Genomic DNA, 19,894 nt, shown 5'->3' with positions numbered 1-19,894 from the left:
CTTTCCTTCCTTCCTTCTCTCTCTTTCCCTCCCTCTTTCCTTCCTTCCTTCCTTCCTCTCTCTCTCTTTCCTTCCTTCCTTCCTTCCTTCCTTCCTTCCTTCCTTCCTTCCTTCCTTCCTTCCTTCCTTTTTCAGAGCTCACCACAACTAATTTAATTAATTAAATTTAATTTATTGCATTTCTATGCCGCCCAACTCCCAAGGGACTCTGGGCAGCTTACAGCAAAAATAATGCGAACAATGAACATAGGAAAATTATTTAAAAACATTATAAAAATATTTTAAAAATATTAAAAACCCATGCACACCATTCATGGCTGGATCTCGCAAGATTGCAACAGTGAGATCAACGGCCCCAGGTCTGCCGGAACAGCCAGGTGTTCACCACTTTCCGGAAGGCCAATAGGGTGGGGATGGTCCGGACTTCAGGAGGTAATTGGTTCCAGAGAGCTGGGGCAGCCACAGAGAAGGCCCTCCCCCGTGGGCCCGCCAGCCGGCATTGTTTAGCTGACGGGACCCGGAGGAGACCGACTCTGTGGGATCTTACCGGTCGCTGGGAGCTATGCGGTAGAAGATGATCTCAAACTAGCTTAACAAGCCCAGTGCCTTGGGTGAAATGTGGTTAAATCTAGGCCATCTCCAAGCCTGCTTCTAAATACCCAACAGGCAGTGCCTCCACATTCCCTGGGGCTTCAGGGATGGCGTTGAAATAGTAGCATGACATCCCAGTGTGTTCCCTAAATAGAAGACCAGATCTGTAAGGGCTGCAAGATGCCCCCACCCCCACCCCGCCACTCCAGAGAGGAGAGTGAAAAGAGCTCCATTCCATCAGGGAGGATTTTTTCCCCAGTCATTTTTTAAAAGAAAGATCTTTTTTAAAACCATGTAACCATTCATTTTGGAAAGAGCTTATAACAGCCAGTGATTTTATGGCAACTTCTGTTTTGTATAATTGTTCATAAATTGTCCTGCAATTTTTTCTCATGCAAATCACCCAGCTTTCATTTTTAACAGGTCCTTTTCTATGCTACAAGCTGTTAAAATGGAGCTTTTCCCTAAATAATTTTTAAAAAAATATACTGTAACTACTGCTTTTTATATACAACTCATAGGAACAATTCTTTCTTTTTTTAAATCGAAAAAAGGACAGAATCTAGTACTGTAGATGTGTAACACAAGAATTCAACTTCAGGCTGGTTGAAATAGAATGTCCAAATTTACTTGCAGAATATTCATTCCATTTCATCCACCCACCCATCCATCCATCCATGCCTTCCAGTGGTGAAACCTGAACCGGTTTGCCACCGTTTCGCTGGCTGCACATGTGCAGTGTGCAGTGCGCACCAAACATGCACTATGTGCATGCACATGCATGGTGCATGCTAAATGCGTGCTGTGTGCACATGCTTCGTGCTAAACGTGCTTCGTGCAGAAAAAAGCTTGGGAAGCTAAGTAGAACAACAAGGGGGGGGAACAGCTGTGCTGCGCGATTTAGATTCACTAGAAAGTAGGATTTCCTGCTTTTTAGCGATTTTAAATCACGTGGCACAGCTGATCATCGGAAATACCGGTTCAGAGGAACCGGTAGCTTTTTTTTTACTATTGGTTCGCCTGAACTGGTGCGAACTGGTAGCATTTCACCACTGATGCCATCCATCCATCCATCCATCCAACCCATCCATCCATCCATCCATCATCCATCTATCACTTCATACTGAGGTTCATTTATGAATGGTAAAGCCTTTGTTTTCAAGTACCCCTTTTCAAAGCTGTCATTTCCAGTATTAATTAGCTGCTCTCTAAGCTTTTCTGAGCTTTGCCAATTTCCTCCATCTTGGAACATCTTAAAATTTCTAATGTGATCACCAAATGATGTTTGATCCACAGTCATAGGGTAATTTCTAAGTTTTGTATATGCTTGCCCATAAAAAAGGAGGACAGCTCTTCATAATCAGGACTGTTGTGTTAAACCCAACAAACAGAAATATTTGGAAGAAAAAATCCTTTCCTTATAAGCTGACAGTCTATGGAGATTCTCAGACATCAAGGTCATGGTTCTACCAAATATTTTTCAAAAATATTTCACTTCTCATCCAAGAAGCTTCTTCAGTTCTGAACTTCTGAAGAACCAAAGAAGCTTTTTGGTTGAGAAGCAAAATGTCCAGTTGCCTTTTGAAAAGCACCTTTGGGATAAGCTGACAACTTCATTTCAGGCATTTGAGTGTGTAAATGTTTTAAAAATGAAAAATGCAAAGCTATTGCATCGGGAAAGTTTTTAAATTCTCACCTCTTCTTGGTGCAATTGAAGCTGAAAATGGGGAAAAGAGAATTCAACTTGCCCATCATTAATGATGATGCAGGCAGTCAAAAAGGTCTGATTTATTAAAACTCTGTTTGGAAACCATAACCATGCAGGCATACAGACTAACATTGAGAATGGCCACTAGCCCAGTCTTCTTTGAAGGCCAGCTGAAGGGACTTCATTTCCCAGAATTCTCAAGCCAGCACATTTGCTGAGACTTTTGAACATTAAAATCTAATTTTCTCAACTTTTAAATTTAACTCAATTTTCAGGCGTGCAGACTGGTGTTTCTAAACTTTGCAACTTAGGATGTGTGGACTGCAATTCTTAGAATTCCCCAGCCAGCAATGGGGAAATCTGGGAGTTGAAGTCCACCTCTCTTAAAGTTGCTAAGGTTGAGAAAAACACCAGTCTGAACACATGAAAATTGAGAGAAGTTGAAAGCTCAGTTAGAAAGATTTTGATTTGTGATTCCTAATTTGCTCTCCCTGGTCAAGCTGAGGTGTGCAACCCAACAGCCTGACACTTCAGCCTTTGCTACTTTGAAAAAATCACCAAGTGCAAATGGAACGGGGAAGGGAAGAAGGATGAGGCTCAGTTGTTCCTCTGTATATTTAATTGAATAAAGGATGAACTTCCTGGCCTCAGACAGCATTTTAAGAGGAGTAAAGAAATTACTTAGCAATAGAATTTGGGTGAAAGTTAATAGCTGATCCTCTGTATTGTGTTGCACATTGAATATACGAGTTTTAATGGGCCGCTTTTATTTTTCAATCATGCCAATCAGCCAGAGATCAAAGAAAGCAAAACATATTAATTCAGGCATAGTGCAGATAACAAAATAGCGTTATTTTCTCCCCTGAAAAAAGTCTTCTTATAATTTATATGCATTTGATATATTCACACCATACGATGCATATAGAATTTGATTGCAAAGAGCTTGGAGCAAATCTTAGCCTCCAAGGGCCCTTAGAGTTTCCATTTTATGGCTCTGAAGAGGGTGTTTACATCAGATCACTGGAATTCAGTAGCAAAAGTTCTAAGCTTGGAGGACACCACTTGCTGCTTCTTTACTCTCCCCTTGAAAGGATGCCCAGTAGAAGCTCCACAAGGTTTCTTAATACACCTGTTAACATTTCTTAAACTTCTCTTAAGACAAATTAAAAAGAAAAATTCTGGAAACTTTCAGCCATGGCTTCTCTAGTTACCAGAATAACAGAGTTGGAAGGGACCTTGGAGGTCTTCTAGTCCAACTTCCTGCTTGAGTAGGAGAGTCTATACCAGGGCTGTAAAACTCCCAGCCCACGGGCCAGATGCGTCACATGCTGACCACCCCCACGCCCGGTTTACTGAAGGGGACAAAAGTCCCGATAGGTCACGTGACACCGCCGTGACAACATGAGTTTGACATCCCTGGTCTACATTCCAGACAAACAGCTGTCCAGTCTCTTCTTAAAAGCCTCCAGTGATGGAGCACCCATAACTTCTGGAGGCAAGCTGTTCCACTGATTAATTGTTTGTAGGAAATTTCTCTTTAGTTCCAGGTTGAATCTCTCCTTGATTAATTTCCATCCATTGTTTCTTGTCTTGCTTTCTGGTGCTTCATTTATTTATTTTCCGGGTCCAGAACATCTTACATTAAAAAGAGAATGTATATTTAAAACCAATATAACCATCTAAACAAAGAAAACTTTCTATAACTATTACAAATGGAAACAATTTAACCCAGAGGGAATTTAAAACATTTATGTGACATTATATAACATTTGAGGCCCAGAAATTAGCAGTCTAAATAGTTTTATCATTGGGCAGGAAAAAAATTATCTATTTTACATGGTCCATCAAGATTATGGGATATGAATAAATGTTCAGGACTCTGCAATTCCCCATATTTGCAGTTTCCATCTCCTGTGATACTGTCCCATGTCTTCAGGTTCTTCTCTAGTGACAACACCAAACCCCTGGATGTGCTCTCTCTGTCCTCTCAAAATCCAAACTGCAATGATTAAAAGAATCCCCAAAACTAGTGGGGTTCCCAAGTTGAAAACATTTACTTCTGCCTGCATCAGAGGTAGCATTCATTGCTTATCTTCTTCACTAGGGTCAAGAAAATGACCATAAGACAGTTAGGTGGCCTAGAATGTAACATGGACTCATTTATCTTTATGAAAATAAGCAAAAATGGAGGATTGCCATGAAAGTTCATTGGAAAGGATGAAAATTTAGGGGAGTATTGTCCTTAAGTATTAAACCCTCATGAAGAATTACATTCTTGACAGAGTTTAACTCTTTTTAAGAAAGCAATTACTTTTTCCAATATGGTGTCCTTGTAGAATCTCAGGTGAATACCTTGCAGCTGGAGGCTAGGTTATTCCAGATTTTTACATCTCTTTTCCCTCTATCTCTACATACTATTTGATTACTATATCATACATATATATGTATATGTGTGTGTGTCATGTGTCTATAACTATCTTCTGTTTGTCTATCAACTTATCTATCATGTAGATTATCTGTCTGTCTGTCTGTCTGTCTATCTATCTATCTATCTATCTATCTATCTATCTATCTATCTATCTATCTATCTATCTGATACTATGAACTATTATATAAATTATGATCATCTCCATCATAGGCATTTGAGCAGATAACACAACACGAGGTTGAGGTAAGGGTAGTTTAACTACCAGTTTTGATCAGGAGTTGGATTTGAAAAAATATGTGGAGCAATGACTGAAAATGACCAGAGTAGACTTCTTAAAATTCCTGCCTTCGTTTATTTGTGAAAGCTAGTCAAGCCTGCACACATTTAGTAGGTAATCACTCTGAATCCCTGCTCTTCTGTTCTTTACTCTTTTCCTCTTCATTTTCCCCCTTCTTGTGAATCACAAAATAGATTGTATTAATCGCCCACCCAAGGTGATTGTTAATATCTGCTTTTTTTGCATCGGGAAGAATGAGTTCTTTGCATATTAATTATCCACAAAAAAGCAGCAAATAACACATTTCCCCTTTTCACACACATTTCTAAAGTACTGGGATCCACTTGGTCATAAAATAATAAAATTGAAAGGTACCTTAGAAGTCATCTAGTCTGATGCATTGGATTCAGTAAAGCCCCCCTGAACCTCTTTGAATATCTTCAGCAAAAGGGATCTCAGCACTTCATGTGGCAGCCTGTTCCGGTGGTGAATGCCTCATAGAAATCCAGCTTTAGTGACTTCTGCTTCCAAATTGAGACGAGAACCTGCTAGTTCACAGAGTCTTAAACAGGTTAGGAAGCTCCTTGTCAGATGCTAAGTTGAACTTGGAAAATGAAAAATTTATGGGAAAATGAGATGAAAGTCAGGAGTAAAATGCTGACTGAGTGGAATCAGAGACTGCAGGTTGCAAATTCCAGTTCTGAGTTTCCACCCCATCTTCTTGCAGGCAGAAAAGCAATTAAGGGGAAATTTCCTGACAGTGAGAACAATGAATCAGTGGAATAGCTTGCCTCCAGAAGTTATGGGTGCTCCATCACTGGAGATTTTCAAGAAGAAACTGGACAACCATTTGCTGAAATGGTATAGGCTCTCCTTCTTAAACAGGGCATTGAACTAGAAGACTTCCAAGGTGCCTTCCAACCCTATTATTCTATGATCTACCGGTAACTGTCCAGAGTTTCCTTGTAGGCAGAAAAGCAATTGTTGTTGTTGTTAGTTGCAAAGTCATGTCCGACCCATCGCAACCCCATGGACAACGTTCTTCCAGGCCTTCCTGTCCTCTAACATCCCCCGGGGACCATTTAAGCGCATGCCTACTGCTTCAGTGACTCCATCCAGCCACCTCATTCTCTGCCGTCCCCTTCTTCTGTTGCCCTCAATCTTTCCCAGCATTAGGCTCTTCTCCAGTGAGTCCTTCCTTCTCATTAGGTGGCCAAAGTATTTGAGTTTCATCTTCAGGATCTGGCCTTCTAAAGAGCAGTCAAGGTTCATCTCCTCTAGGACTGCTTGGTTTGATCGCCTTGTAGTCCAAGGGACTCGCAGGAGTCTTCTCCAGCACCAGAGTTCAAAGGCCTCAATTCTTTGGCGCTCAGCCTTTCTTATGGTCCAACTTTCACAGCCATAGATTGCAACTGGGAAAACCATAGCCTTGACTATACGTACTTTTGTTGGCAGGGTGAGGTCTCTGCTTTTTAGTATGCTGTCTAGATTTACCATAGCTTTCCTCCACAGGAGCAAGCGTCTTTTAATTTCTTGACTGCAGTCCCAATATGCGGAGATCTTGGAGCCCAAGAAAATAAAATCGGTCACTACCACCATTTCTTCCCCATCTATTTGCCATGAATTGAGAGGGCCGGATGCCATGATCTTAATTTTCTTAATGTTGAGTTTCAAGCCAACTTTTGCACTCTCTTTCTTCACCTGCATTAAGAGGCTCTTTGGTTCCTCTTTGCTTTCTGCGATTAGAGTGGTATCATCTGCATATCTGAGGTGGTTGATATTTCTCCCGGCAATCTTAATTCCAACTTTTGATTCATAGAAAAGCAATACTATGGATTAAAACTGCCAAATGCAATTGTCACCTTGCTTCCCTGGGAAGAGGCCTTTGCAAACGATGCGGTTGCTTTCATGCTAGAAAACAGCTCTCTAGGGGTCTGTGCTCATTTGTAGCGGACAGACAGCAGGCTGGGTTTCCCCACTGAAAGTAAATCAAAATTGTTTGGGTGAGTGGCAGTTGTGAGTTTCCAGCACTACAGTAAGATGATTAAAATATGATGGCATGAACTGAGGACTGGGAAATTTGGCAAAAGCAGAAATGCTATACAGGTAGTCCCCAACGTACGACCACAATTGAGCCCAACATTTATGTTGCTAAGTGAAAAATCTGTTAGGTGAGTTTTGCCCCATGTTACAACTTTTCTTGCCACATTTGTTAAGCAAATCACTGCAGTTGTTAAGTTAGTAACATGGTTGTTAAGGGAATCTGGTTTCCCTGTTGACTTTGCTGGTCAAAGTGTTGCCAAAGAGGAACACGTGACCCCAGGACACTGCAACCGTTATAAATATGAGTCAGTTGTCAAGCATTTGAATTTTGATCACATGATCGCAGGGATGCTACAATGGTCATAAGTGTGAAAAATGGTCATAAGTCACTTTTATCAGTGCTGTTGTAAATTTGAACGGTCACTAAGAGTCCAGCCTCTCCTACCATGCTTCCCCTCCCATTTTTGGAGGGATAAATGTGTTGAGATAAGACTCAGTTCACATGTCTTTCAAACCAGGCTGGGCTTCCTGGGACCTCAAATACTGGGAAAACGCTTTGTCAAAGTTTTTTTCTGGGGTGCACTTTGGCTGCCCACTGTAATTTAAAGACTGATGGTCCCTATCTGAGTACTAACCAAACCTCCATCTGTTTAGTTTTTTTGATATCTGCCAAGGTTAGCTAGCCACCGTAGGCAAACCTAAAATCCATAGGCAAAGGGAAAATTAGATAATTCTAAACTCTCCCTCAACTACTGATGATTTCATGATCGTGTCCAGTTCTCTGACCTTGGATTCTCTGGAGGTCTTCCATCTACATTCACGGAACATACCTAATTATTATTGCAATTATTATTATAATGTGTGTGCTGCCTAACTCCCGATTACGCTGCATGGCTACAGATTAAAAACATTTAAATCAAGAAAGAATAAAACAATAGACAGAAATAAAGATCAAGATGAGAAGGGTGACAAAAAAATACCCATTCTGGAACAAACAAAATAAACCCACATAATCCAAAGGGGGGGGGGGGCTAAAATCAATTTTTCATATTTTCCAATTTTGAGCAAAATGTCCAGAAGTGGTTTCTAGATAGAAAACGAGATAGGTTCTTCTCTTTAATTAAAACAGTTTCACCATCTCTGCCAACTCCCTCTCTTTTGCCATCCAACCTTAAAGTCATTTCTGATCAATAAGCACATTGGTTGACGTTAATTTCCAGCATAAGGCTCCCTCTGTTTTCTCCTCATTTTCCTTACTTCTCTAGAGAAGGGGAAATCAGTCTGGTGTTCTGCAACCGCTTGGATTTCATTTCCCATCATCCCCAGTGGCGAGGTATTATGAGGGCTATAGCCCAAACAATCCACAGGGCCCCTTTCGAAATACCTGCATCTCTCTTTCAATTGAGATGTTGGCGACTTTTCTCTTTGTCTGGGTGATGACTTGTTCTTGTCATTTATTTTGTATTGCTCTGACATTTTTTTGGCCTCCACTGTCTGAAATTGGTCTCTGGTTCAACCTGTAACTGTTCCTTTGTGGTCAGGGCTATTTTATCTGTCAATTCAAACCTCACTTTCTGAGATTTTTCTACCGTTGGTACAAACTCCCCAGTTCTGGGGCTCCTTAGCTGCACATCTTCCTTCTTGGAATGGAGGAGACAGTTAAGAGGAGGGGCAAAAGAAGGAGAAGAACGGTGGGGCCCTTGGTGCCCTCTGAGCTTGGTGGTTTTCTTGCAGATGTTTTATTATCCAAACTAGATAACATCAACAGTGCTAGATGTGATAGCACTGATGTTGTTAGCTAGTTTGGGTAATGAAACGTCTGCAAGAAAACCACCAAGCTCAGAGGGCACCAAGGACCCCTCATTTCCACCCTACACTACAAATATTCTCCTTTATTTGTACATTTCCTTTCTTCAGAGTCTTTCCACTTGCTTTTCTCTCAGCTGGCCTCCTTCACCTCCCCAGTATGAGGCTCACTGTAGGCCTTTTCTTTTCCCCACAAGTCACTTCATTTATTCCCCTAGACCTGTTTGCTTATTGATTTTTAAATTTATTTTTGGAACCCTCTTTAGCTGAAGTTCTTCATGTGGTTTTCAGAAAAAGCAGTCAGCCAAAAAAAACCCACAAGATTCAAATGGGACTCAGGAAGACAGCATGCCAATGTAAAATTGCACCTGTCCCCAAGCTTTAGCAGAAATTAGCAGGATTCCACTGGATTTTCTAGGGAGGGATGTAAACTCCAGCAGAACAAAGCAGCAATCCAGAGCAGGATCTCAGAATTGCTGGACCAGTAAGATCTGGGGATCTTTTGAAAGTCAAAGCCCCTATTTTGAATGGCCTTGGGTGAGACCAGCAGAACCCCTTCAAAAACTGCTAAGAATTCTGAAATCCAGTAAAAGGAGCCTTAGTTGCATATAAACAGTTTGAGTTGAGTTTATATTCCATTAAGTCAAAATGTTTCGTTCTCCTGCCTTTGTCTTGGATCCTGACCTGACCTGTTTGAAGGAAGGGCCTATAACAGTGGTGGGTTTCAAATTTTTTTACTACCGGTTCTGTGGGCATGGCATGGCTTGGTGGGCGTGGCTTGGTGGGCGTGGCAAGGGAAGGATACTGTAAAATCTCCATTCCCACCCCACTTCAGGGGAAGGTTACTGCAAAATCCCCATTTCCTCCCGATCAGCTGGGACTTGGGAGGCAGAGAATAGATGGGGGCGGGGCCAGTCAGAACTTTTACTACCGGTTCTCCGAACTACTCAAAATTTCCGCTACCGGTTCTCCAGAACTGGTCAGAACCTGCTGAAACCCACCTCTGGCCTACAACCCTAGCTTCTAATGTCATATTTTAAATTTTCTTGCCTTATTTTAAACTTTTATACTCAGGGTTTTTTATTTTTTAAAAAATGTTTTATATATTTTTAACATTCTATTTGTATACTGCCCATGATCTCTCAGTGAGGGAAATGGGCGGTTTCTAAATTCGATAATATAAAATTAATAAATAAAGTAAGTCCCAAATAGGTGTGCCTCAAGCCTTGCAGAAGCTTCATGTCCTGTTTGCAATATAGTTGGGGGTGGGGGTGGGAGCAAAAAAAATATGATGCTACTGAAAATAATTTGATTTGCAAGGGAGGGTTGGTGGTAGAATCTCGAGATGCTCGTCTAAGAACTACAAGCTGAACCTCAAGGTCATACAGCTCTTTTGGATTGTGTGTAGCTCATCAGAATGACTGTTGCGCTCAGCATTTCTTTGTAAAGTTTTCCTTCTGCTCTTCGTACATCGATTTTGCTATTTTCAAGGAATTCAACCACCTTCCCTCAATCCTCCTGCATTCAAAATAATGAAAGGATAGCGCCACAATTCAGCTTTCCCCCCAAACTTTCTATTTTGATGGACTCTCTGTAGACCAAGCACCCCCCAACCTTTGGGGCACCAGGGACCGGTTCCGTGGAGAAAGGGACCATGGTTTTTTGTATTCTGCCTGCCCCCCGTGGATGGGGCTTCTTTTGTTTGCGCAGCCCAGTGCCGGTCCAAGGATGGGGGGGAGTGGTTGTGGATGCCATAGATCATTCAATTATTTAGGAAGAGGAGGGAATGAAGGCAGGACCGGTGTGAACAGAGACTCACCTGCTTTTAACATCAATATCAGACTTGCTTTCTTCAGTCTGGGTGGCGGTTGTAGTGGTGGCAATTAATTGAAGATTTGTCCATATTCTGTCTAATCACCTAATCATCTCTTATCTTGAAAGTTATATCAAGAGGTAATAGCAGAGGTGAGATCGCTTTGCCATCATGGAGCTGGTCAATAGCAATTAGATTTTTAGGATTACAAGTGGATTCAGTTAGCTGTTTACTTTGTTCTGCTTCTGATTTCATGCACAATCACCAATGAAAACCCTCTAAAATAGTCTAGAGGTGAAGGCAGTGGTCATCAGGTTAACTGGCATTAAAGGGGGACTAGACAAATTAATTGAAAATTGGGAAATTAATGGCAACAAAGCTTGATAGTTGTTTTGAGTCATAGGAAATAAGGCATAACTGCCTGGTTCTGGGCATTGGATGATCATCTAATGAAGAGAAGGACTAGTGGTGACATGATAACATCTTCCATCTTCTGTTATTCTGTTATTCCAATATTTGAGAGGCTGCTACAAAGAAGAGGAGTTCCACGTATTCTCCAAAGCTCCTGATGGCAGGGCAAGAAGTAGCAGATGAAAGCTTATCAAAAACAGAGCCAACCTGGAACGAAGGAGACATTTACTATGAGTGAAAATAATTAATCAGTAAGAACAATGACTTCCAAAAGTTATGGGTACTCCATCAATGGAGGTTTTCAAGAGTAGACTGGACAGCCACCTGTCCAGGGCAGAGTCTCCTGCTTGAGCAGTGGTTTGGATTAGAAGACCTCCAAGGTCCCTTCCAACTCTGTTATTCTCTATTCTATTCTGTAACCCTTTGTCTTGAGCTTCCAGGATACATCATGTTGGCTGTTGTGGGACACAGAATCATAGAATAAAATAATTTTTGGTGTCTTCAGATGTTCTTAATCCCATTGCTTTTACACAAAAGGTTGGCATTCCAAACTACCTTTGCATTCCAAAGGTCCAAGATTCAATATCTAAATTTTAATATTTTTTATATTTATAATTGTTTTTATATCCATATTCTTTATTAGATTGTAAACCACTCAGAGTTGCCTCAAACCATGAGATGGGCAGCATAGACATTTAATAAATAATAAAGGTGGTGAGGCACCATCTTGATGTGGTTGTGAGATTTGTGTGCTCTAAGGAAGATGATGCCAGAGGTTCAACTATATTGGACAGGTCTTACCAGAGGAGCCAGACCAAGAGTCCCATAGCAATAGCAAGAGCTCTTGGATGTATATACCACTTCATAGTGCTTTTACAGCCCTCTCTAAGCAGTTTACAGAGTCAGCATTTTGCCCCCAACAATCTGGGTCCTCATTTTATTGACCTCAGAAGGATGGAAGGCTGAGTCAACCTTGAGCCCATCAGAATCAAACTCTTGGAGTGAGCAGTGAGTTAGCCTGCAGTACTGCATTCTAACTACTGTGTCACCACTTTGTGACCATAGACAACACGGGAAGATGTAAATTGCAGAAACCCATATTGGCTCGGTTGTCACCCTGGTCAACAAGGACCACACTAGGTGTTGGAGTTTCTGGATGGTGACAAATGGGCTACAAGACTCAGGAGTGTTGGCTAAGCAACCAAGGCCAGCAGCTGTAGAACTGCTTACCCATCACACATATACAGAGATTGAAAACATCCTGCAACAATCAACATCTGCCTATCCCAGGTTCTTCGGAAGGACTAGATAGGTTGATAAAAATGCCAAATCTAGTCTAAACGTCTGTCTGACTGTGTGATCAATCAACCATAATAAAATCTGTGGGAGAAAAGCATTTAGCATCAGGACTGTTTATTGAGTTAAGCTTGACTGGGATTGTCTTTCTAAACTGTGGCTTGTTGAATAGCAACTTGGATGATTCTGAAAAGCTAACATGCCCTTGGAATAGAACGACTTGCTGAGATGCATTAATCCAGCCAGTATAAGACAGCTTCAAGTACATGTGGGGAAAGTATTAAATTCATTTTCATTTAACAAAAATACATTTTGCCCTCAAGACCTTTGTATTCGATTCCTGCATTTTTAAATAGAATGGGGAGAAAGGGAGACCACAGACACAGAGAAGATCAGGATCTTCGGTAGCAATCTATCATTGTGGAGTGCATAATGTGGTATAATGGCCTGATGTTTCAGGGGAATAATGTCGGGTTTAATGTTAGGAAAAATGTTGAGGAACAGCAACATTGGAAATAATGACCCAGCAAAACTGCAGGCCTTCCTTCCTGGATGTGTTCAAGCTAAGGCTAGACCAGTGTTTTTCAATCTTGGCAACTTGGATTGGTGGACTTTAACTCCCAGAATTCCCCAGCTATAATTGCGGGCTGGGGAATTGAAGTCCACACATCTTCAAGGGGCCCAGGTTGAGAAACATGGATGTAGAACAAGCTTGTGCCTGCTGAGGAAGAAGTTTCAAGTATCTTGATTGGGATGGAATAAAAGTGGACATGAGGTTGGCTGCCCCTATATCTCAGGTACTTTGAAAGCCAAGAAGGAGGAGGAATTGTGCGGGGATTCAGTTACTGCTGAGTATGAAATAATGCTATTGCAAAAACTTGCCAAGGTTGAACAACACTGGGTTAGACAGTCATCTGCTTTCAGGGATGCTTTTAATTTGGATTTCTGCACTGGGCATTGTCCCAATGGATCCCTCTCAACCAGATTCTATTATCTCTTCCCTACTGGGGTAGAAGGAGCCTTGCCTTTGATGCCCGCATAACTGTTTTGCATTGTCCCCTAAGATGTAAAAAGCTGTTGAGTAATTAAGCACAAATGTCTTCCTCAACTCAAGCTTTCCCCTTAGCAGCTGGAGGCAAGATAGGGTAGAGTTGCAAAGCAAAAAGAGCAAGCGAGCACCAGGGCAAAATATCTGCTAAATTATTGCTTTTCTGTCCTATTCTCACCACTGCCTCTTGCCAAGCCACAGAGGGAAGGGGGGGAAATGAAAAGGGAAGGTCAATCTGTAATCATTTCAAATAATAATTAAAAATAACCCATACGTTCTGAAAGGCCAAAGCAATTGAATTTCTCCGTAGAGTGGTCTCAGAATAGCAATGGGGGAGATAAGCAGAAAGGGAGGTGGGACTGCCAAGGACAGTGGGGCAGAAGGGAACAGGGGAAATTAGTGGGTTTTTTTTTTTTTTTGTCAAATGGAAGGGTTTTTTTGTCTTGACTGGTTGGAAGGCGTTGAGTTGCCTGAGCTTGAGAGCAACAAGAAGTCTCACCCAGCATGGCTGGTGTCAGAGAGTAACAGAATAAAGGAGTTGGGAGGGATCTTGGAGGTCTTCTAGTCCAACTCCCTGCTCAGACAGGACACCTTTAACATTGCAGATAAATGGTTATCCAGTCTCTTTTTTGAAAACCTCCAATGATGGAGCAGACACGACTTCTGCAGGCAAACTGTTCCACTAATTAATTGTTCTCTCTGTCAAGAAATGTCTCCTCAGTTCCGGATTGCTTCTCTCCTTGATTAGTTTCCTTATGTTGCTTCTTGTCCTGCCTTCAGGTGTTTTGGAGAATAGGTTGATCCCTCTACTTTGTGGCAGCCTCTCAAATATTGGAACATTGCTATCATGTCTAGTCTGATGAAAAGTCCTTCTTTTCACTAGAGTAGACATACCTAGTTCCTGCAAGCATTCTTCATATGTTTTAGCCTCCAGTCCCCTAATCATCTTTACTGCTCTTCTCTGCACTCTTAGGGGGTTTCTTTCTAGATATTAGCCATATCTTGTGCATGCAGGGACACCCCCACACACACACCATGATTTCCCACACTGACAAGGAAAGCTTAAAGGAAACTGTAATCTGGTTCACCCTGAAGAACTGTCTCAAAGCTCCTTTCATTTAGCTTCAATTCAAGTCTCATTCCATTCTACTGTTCAGCATCCTTCCCCACCTATCACTTATTATTTATTCAGTTTTAAGGCTTCTCACTCCCTGAGTGATTTTTGGGTGGCTTACCAGAGGGTTAAAAGATCAAAACAGAACAACCATTTAAATCACAGCAGTCAAACAACTGCAGTAAAACAATCACATTGTGTAAAAACATTTTAGAAGATTCTCCTGGCTTGGTGCCTATTAGAAGAGCTAGATCTTTAAAGCCTTTGTGAAGGTTGTTATCGTTGTACTGAATCCTGTTCTCAAAGCTGACTGAGTGAAGGTCATCAATTTCCTCCAGGAACCTCTGGAGCTGCATCCAGATCTCTTGGGCGTCATGTCAATTGGTGGAACCATAGCTTAGTGGGAGTCCCATGTTTAACATGGCATCTTCCCTTTAAAAGGACATTGCAATCAGTTGCTGGATGAAAAGTGATCCAATTCTGCTTTATGGGTGATGTAGTTATACTTACAGGTGAATAAGACGAGGCAAAGTAGGTGAAGGCTTCACCCACATATGGTCAAGCCATGTTTTCCTAGATTTCTGGAGAGAGGTCTAGTTTTTTTCTTTGCGTTTTCTGAAATTTCCCTCCATTTTAGGACAGCCAAGATGTCAATTTCTGGGTTTTTCTGCCCCTTGCCACCAGATTTTAATGGAGGTGATTGGGTGTGGTAAGGAGGTTCTGGTCAAAGTCAGAGCTCAAGACAGCCGTCCATGAACTGGGTAGCCTGATGGTGCCTTCAGTGTCTCTAGATCCATGATGGTGTAAGTGTATGAAAGGAGGACCTGTAACAGTATATTTTACAGAAAACTCTTTCTTCTACCTGGTCCATCCACCTCAATGGTCTTTAACTAACGAAGGTGTGCAACTGAAAAGAGTCAAAATAATCCTGGAATGAAAATTAATGCTTCTATCTGACCACAGATTTCTCAGCTTTATTTAGAGGAACTGCTCCACACACAACCTCCATTAGCAAGCTTCAGCAATAATTCTGCATTTTAAGGTCCTCCTGCCTAAACTCCTTTTTTTAGTCTTTGGTTCTTCTCCTTTTTTTTAAAGCAATAAAAGCATCAGCAGCTTCTAGGGTCACGGCTGATAGAACTTGCTGAGGATGGTACTTGTGGAATTCCACTTGAGAGGCCTGACAGAGAACAAGGGAACAGAGCTTGTAAATAAGTAATGGGAACTTTTCCACGTAAGGATAGATGCTGAACATGTGACTTTTTGCATGTGTCTTCATTTTCAGCCTATAATGGCAGTCCTTGACTTATGACCACAACTGGGGCCAGATTTCTCATTTTCCAAGCAGGGCAGTTGTTACACACCCAACTTTACAATCTTTTTTGCCATCGTTGTTAAGCAAATCACTGCAGTTTTTAAGCAAAGCTTCCCCCATTGACTTTGCTTGTTAGAAGCTCACAGGGAAGGTTGCAGATGCTGATCACAAGACCTCCAGGACGTTGCAACCATTGTAAATGCATGCCGGTTATCAGGGGTCATAATTTTGATCCTGGGATATTGCAGTGGTTATAAGTCTGAGGATTGGCTTTTTTCAAAGCATTGTAATTTTGAACGTAATGAATGGTTGTTAATTGAGGCCTGCCTTAGTCCAGCAGAGAAAATCCTATAAAAAGAAAATCTTCCCTGAAATGACTTGCATGGCATCATTTGGGTACAGAACTTCCCTGGCCAGGTGCTCCAAACTCCCATGTTTTTTCAAAAGGAAGGGACTGGCCTTCCCACCAGGTGCAAGGCGCATGGCTTCCTCATCCTCTCTGAACAGGGGTGGCGGGAGGAGGTGGCTTTCTCCCCAGGAGAAGAGAATGTGGCTGATGTGCCTTGTGTTTGTCTTTCAAGCTGATCAGTGGCGGTTCGATTGTCAGTGCCGAGGCAGTATGGGATCACGTCACCATGGCCAACCGGGAGTTGGCGTTTAAAGCGGGAGACGTTATCAAGGTGCTCGATGCCTCCAACAAGGACTGGTGGTGGGGACAGATCGATGATGAAGAGGGCTGGTTCCCAGCCAGCTTTGTAAGGGTGAGTAGCATCCGTTTTTCTCATTTTCCCCTCCTTGCTCCATCTAGCTGGCTTCATCATAAGCAGGTGCGTCTGGGCCCGGAGTTGGTGGGGCCAGGCCAAATGGATTATTTTGGTCACCCCTTTGGATTGATTGATTGATTGAGTGAGTGAGTGAATGAGTGTATGGCATATCATACATGGACTTGCAATATATATTACTAATTCCCCTAGATTAAAAAAAAATGCAATAAAATATGAATGTTAAAAAGAATCTATGTTCAAATACTAATGTCTAGGGTCTAGGGGTGCAGTGCACCAGCTGCTGAGGGCATCTGAAGCTTTTTCCTGGATTGGATTCACACTTGGCAAAATCATAAATGTTGTGGTAGAGGTGTTATCACATCAGAGAAAACAGGGGATGACCCAGCAGCTTTTGAAAAAAAATCAGATAAATTCAAGGGAAAGGCAAGATCCCCAAATGAGATGAAAGTGCAAAAGCTAAACATGAACCTCTATGTGTAGATGCAGTCTATCTTTGCATCAGCTGCCTTTGAAAAAAAGCATCATGATTTACTAAACTCAGGATCTGAACTGCCTTCTGGCTGACGCTGTGAGAAATCAGGTTATGAAATGAATGGATGTTTGGTCGCCTCCGTTATATTTTTCTTATGTTCTTATGTAATGGAGAAACTGGGCTATTTTCCGTTTTGCATCCATTTATTTAAAAGCGTGCTCTGCCACATTTCTGTATTAAATCAAATAAATGAGAGATGTTTTCCCCAAACATGCAACTTTTGCATTTTATATTAATTTTCTTTTACAAAAAATTAAAACTCATTCTCTACAATTTCACTATAAATTTTGAACTTCAAAATTTTGGATGGCCAGCTTTAAGTTTCTGTAATAATGGAAAACAGAAGACATGAGACAAATTCTACCATTAGGGAATATACAATTTAAAATGTTCTGAGTAGATCTTTTAATTGTGGAATCTTTTCTTCTTGGAAATGTTGCAGAAATCTGTTTCCGTTTTGGCTTTTTTTTTTTTTTTTGCTGTTTTTTTTATCCAATCAGTGTTCTATTTTCCATTGGCTGCAAAATAATATTTGCAACAAATTCTAATATTTATTGTTCAAATGACTTTTTACTGCTTTGTTACGTTTTTTTAAAAAAATATGCTTCAATGGTTTCTAGGAAAACAGGCTTAAAACCACACATATTCTAGGGGTACAAATGGGTCTCCTCTGTGCCTAGCACTTTTGATCTACAAGTATTCATTCTGGATTCTGTTTCTCAGAGGGATACAGAAAATTACAGGAAAAGAAAATAATAGGCACATACAGTCCACTGGTATTTAAACAAAGCTAGGAATAAAACTCAGTTGGGAATAAGATGCAAAATGTGACTTGTTTTGTGAATTTAAGAAGTTCTCTTTATAAGCCAACAGATTTTTCTAAACAGCTATTCTTCCAAGTTAATAGTTAGGAAGGGAAACAAAACCAGGAGACTTGCTGATTTTTTGAAATAGTCTCGCACTGATTATTCGAATGCTCTTATTTACTTAGCCAGTTATTTTCTCCTGGTTTAGAGGCAGCGCTTTAATAAATATTGTGGCCGATTGTGGGTAGCTAGCTGAAATCCTTATAGCTCAGTGTGAACACACCAAATCTGGAATTTTGATCCCTGAGCTTTCTGGAGTAGAAAAAAATATTTCTCAAGAATCAACTTGGAAAATATTTCCTTAACTGAGAACCTGGAGACATGAGGTGAGACAGGAATACTAAGCCATAATATGAGAAGCTGCCTTGCCTCTCTAGGGATTTCATTTGTGTGAATTCATTCAGACTGATTATTGATCCCTCGTCCAGTTGATTTCAACTCTAGGGGACGGTGCTCATCTCCATTTCTTAGCCAGCATTGTCCGAAGACGCTTCCATGGCCATGTGGCCAGTGTAATTATATGCTGAGGCACACAGAATGCTGTTGCCGTCCCACCAAAGTGGTACCTATTTATCTACTTGCATTTGCATGCTTTCAAACTGCTAGGTGGCAGGAGCTGGAGCAAGGAACTGGAGCTCAACCTGTCACATGGCACTTGGGTCTCAAACCCAGGCTGTCAGCTTTCCAGCTGACAAACTCAGCATCTTTAATCACTGAGCCATCATACCCCATCGTCTCTGTCCATCTCCTTTGCTGCTGGTCCCCTCTTCTTCTAGGTGGGCCAAGCAGCTATAAGAAAATTAACAGCCTTCCAGGGAGGACAAAAGATAGCTTCTCTCTATCTTGCCACCCTTCCATTCCAGGACCTTTAAATACATTTCTTATATATAAGTAAGCTTTCAAGACAATGGACATGGCTCAGCGGTTAAGACACTGGGCTTGTTGGCTGGAAAGGCTTGAGGCCTGAGCTCCGTACGACGGGGTGAATTCCCATCCTTGCTCCAGTCCTGCCAACCTAGCAGCTTGAAAGCATGCAAATGTGAGTTGATAAATAAATATTTGGTGGGAAGGTAACAGCGCTCCGTGATGTCATGCTGGCTACATGACTGTAGAAATGTCTTTGGACACCGCTGGTTCAATGGCCTTAAAATGGACATGAGCACCGCCCTGTACGGCTAGTGGAGTAAAATCCGCAGGACTTCTTCAGGACAATAGGACAGTGCAAACAAACAAGAAGAAATTATACAATAATGGTACACGATGTACTGGCTATGAGGTGGATCTGTAAGAGCAGTTAAGAGGACTTATTTAGATAGATGCTTAAGAAAAGCGGAGGATAAACATGGAGAGTTTCAAACAATGTACACCTGAAGTCAGGTGAAGTTAATCCTCATTGAGCTTCATCCGAGAAGCTTTTACCTTTTCACTGATGGAGGAAAGACTTAGCAATGCTGAAGATGCCTTGGAAGGAAATGAAAGAGCAGAGAGGAGAATTTACAGGCAGGAAGAATAAGAATAAAGAACCAACTGTCCTTTTCTAAGTCCAAGATGGCCATGACCAAAACAAGGGAAAATGAAAAGGTGATTTACTTCTTAAAGTCACACTAGCAAGAATAACATCTAACAGAGTAAAAGCCATCAGATTCTAAAATTTCCATAACATAACCTGATTAAAAGTATTCAGACATAAATCTTTGAAATCCTCAAAAGTGGCTGCTTCTAAGTGAACCACTTAATTAGTTTCTGGGTTTCCTGTGGTTTTTGTGTATATCCAAAACTTGTAAGCCTTCCTCAGTGGGATGGGCTAAGGAGAGCATGTGTATTAAAAAAATAATTTTCTGTACCTTTAATTAAGCTATTC

The 19,894-nt window shown here is 41.3% G+C and overlaps 1 protein-coding gene across 6 annotated transcripts in view; it reads left to right on the top strand.

Moving 5' to 3' along the window:
• ARHGEF9 (Cdc42 guanine nucleotide exchange factor 9) overlaps positions 1 to 19,894 on the top strand; it is a 262,804-nt gene that overhangs the window by 142,773 nt on the left and 100,137 nt on the right. For all 6 annotated transcript variants that reach the window (XM_087877453.1, XM_034435086.3, XM_034435090.3 and 3 more), the window contains one exon: positions 16,432 to 16,611. In XM_087877453.1, the coding sequence (XP_087733579.1) occupies positions 16,432 to 16,611 (180 nt within the window). The remainder of the gene's footprint in view (positions 1 to 16,431; positions 16,612 to 19,894) is intronic.

Source organism: Pantherophis guttatus, chromosome 12 (genome assembly GCF_059756535.1).
Source record: "Pantherophis guttatus breed Tessera chromosome 12, ASM5975653v1, whole genome shotgun sequence".
In the NCBI taxonomy this organism is placed as follows: Eukaryota; Metazoa; Chordata; class Lepidosauria; order Squamata; family Colubridae; genus Pantherophis; species Pantherophis guttatus.
The sequence above is the reverse complement of the archived record's forward strand: the minus strand, read 5'-3'. Positions and strand labels throughout refer to the sequence as shown.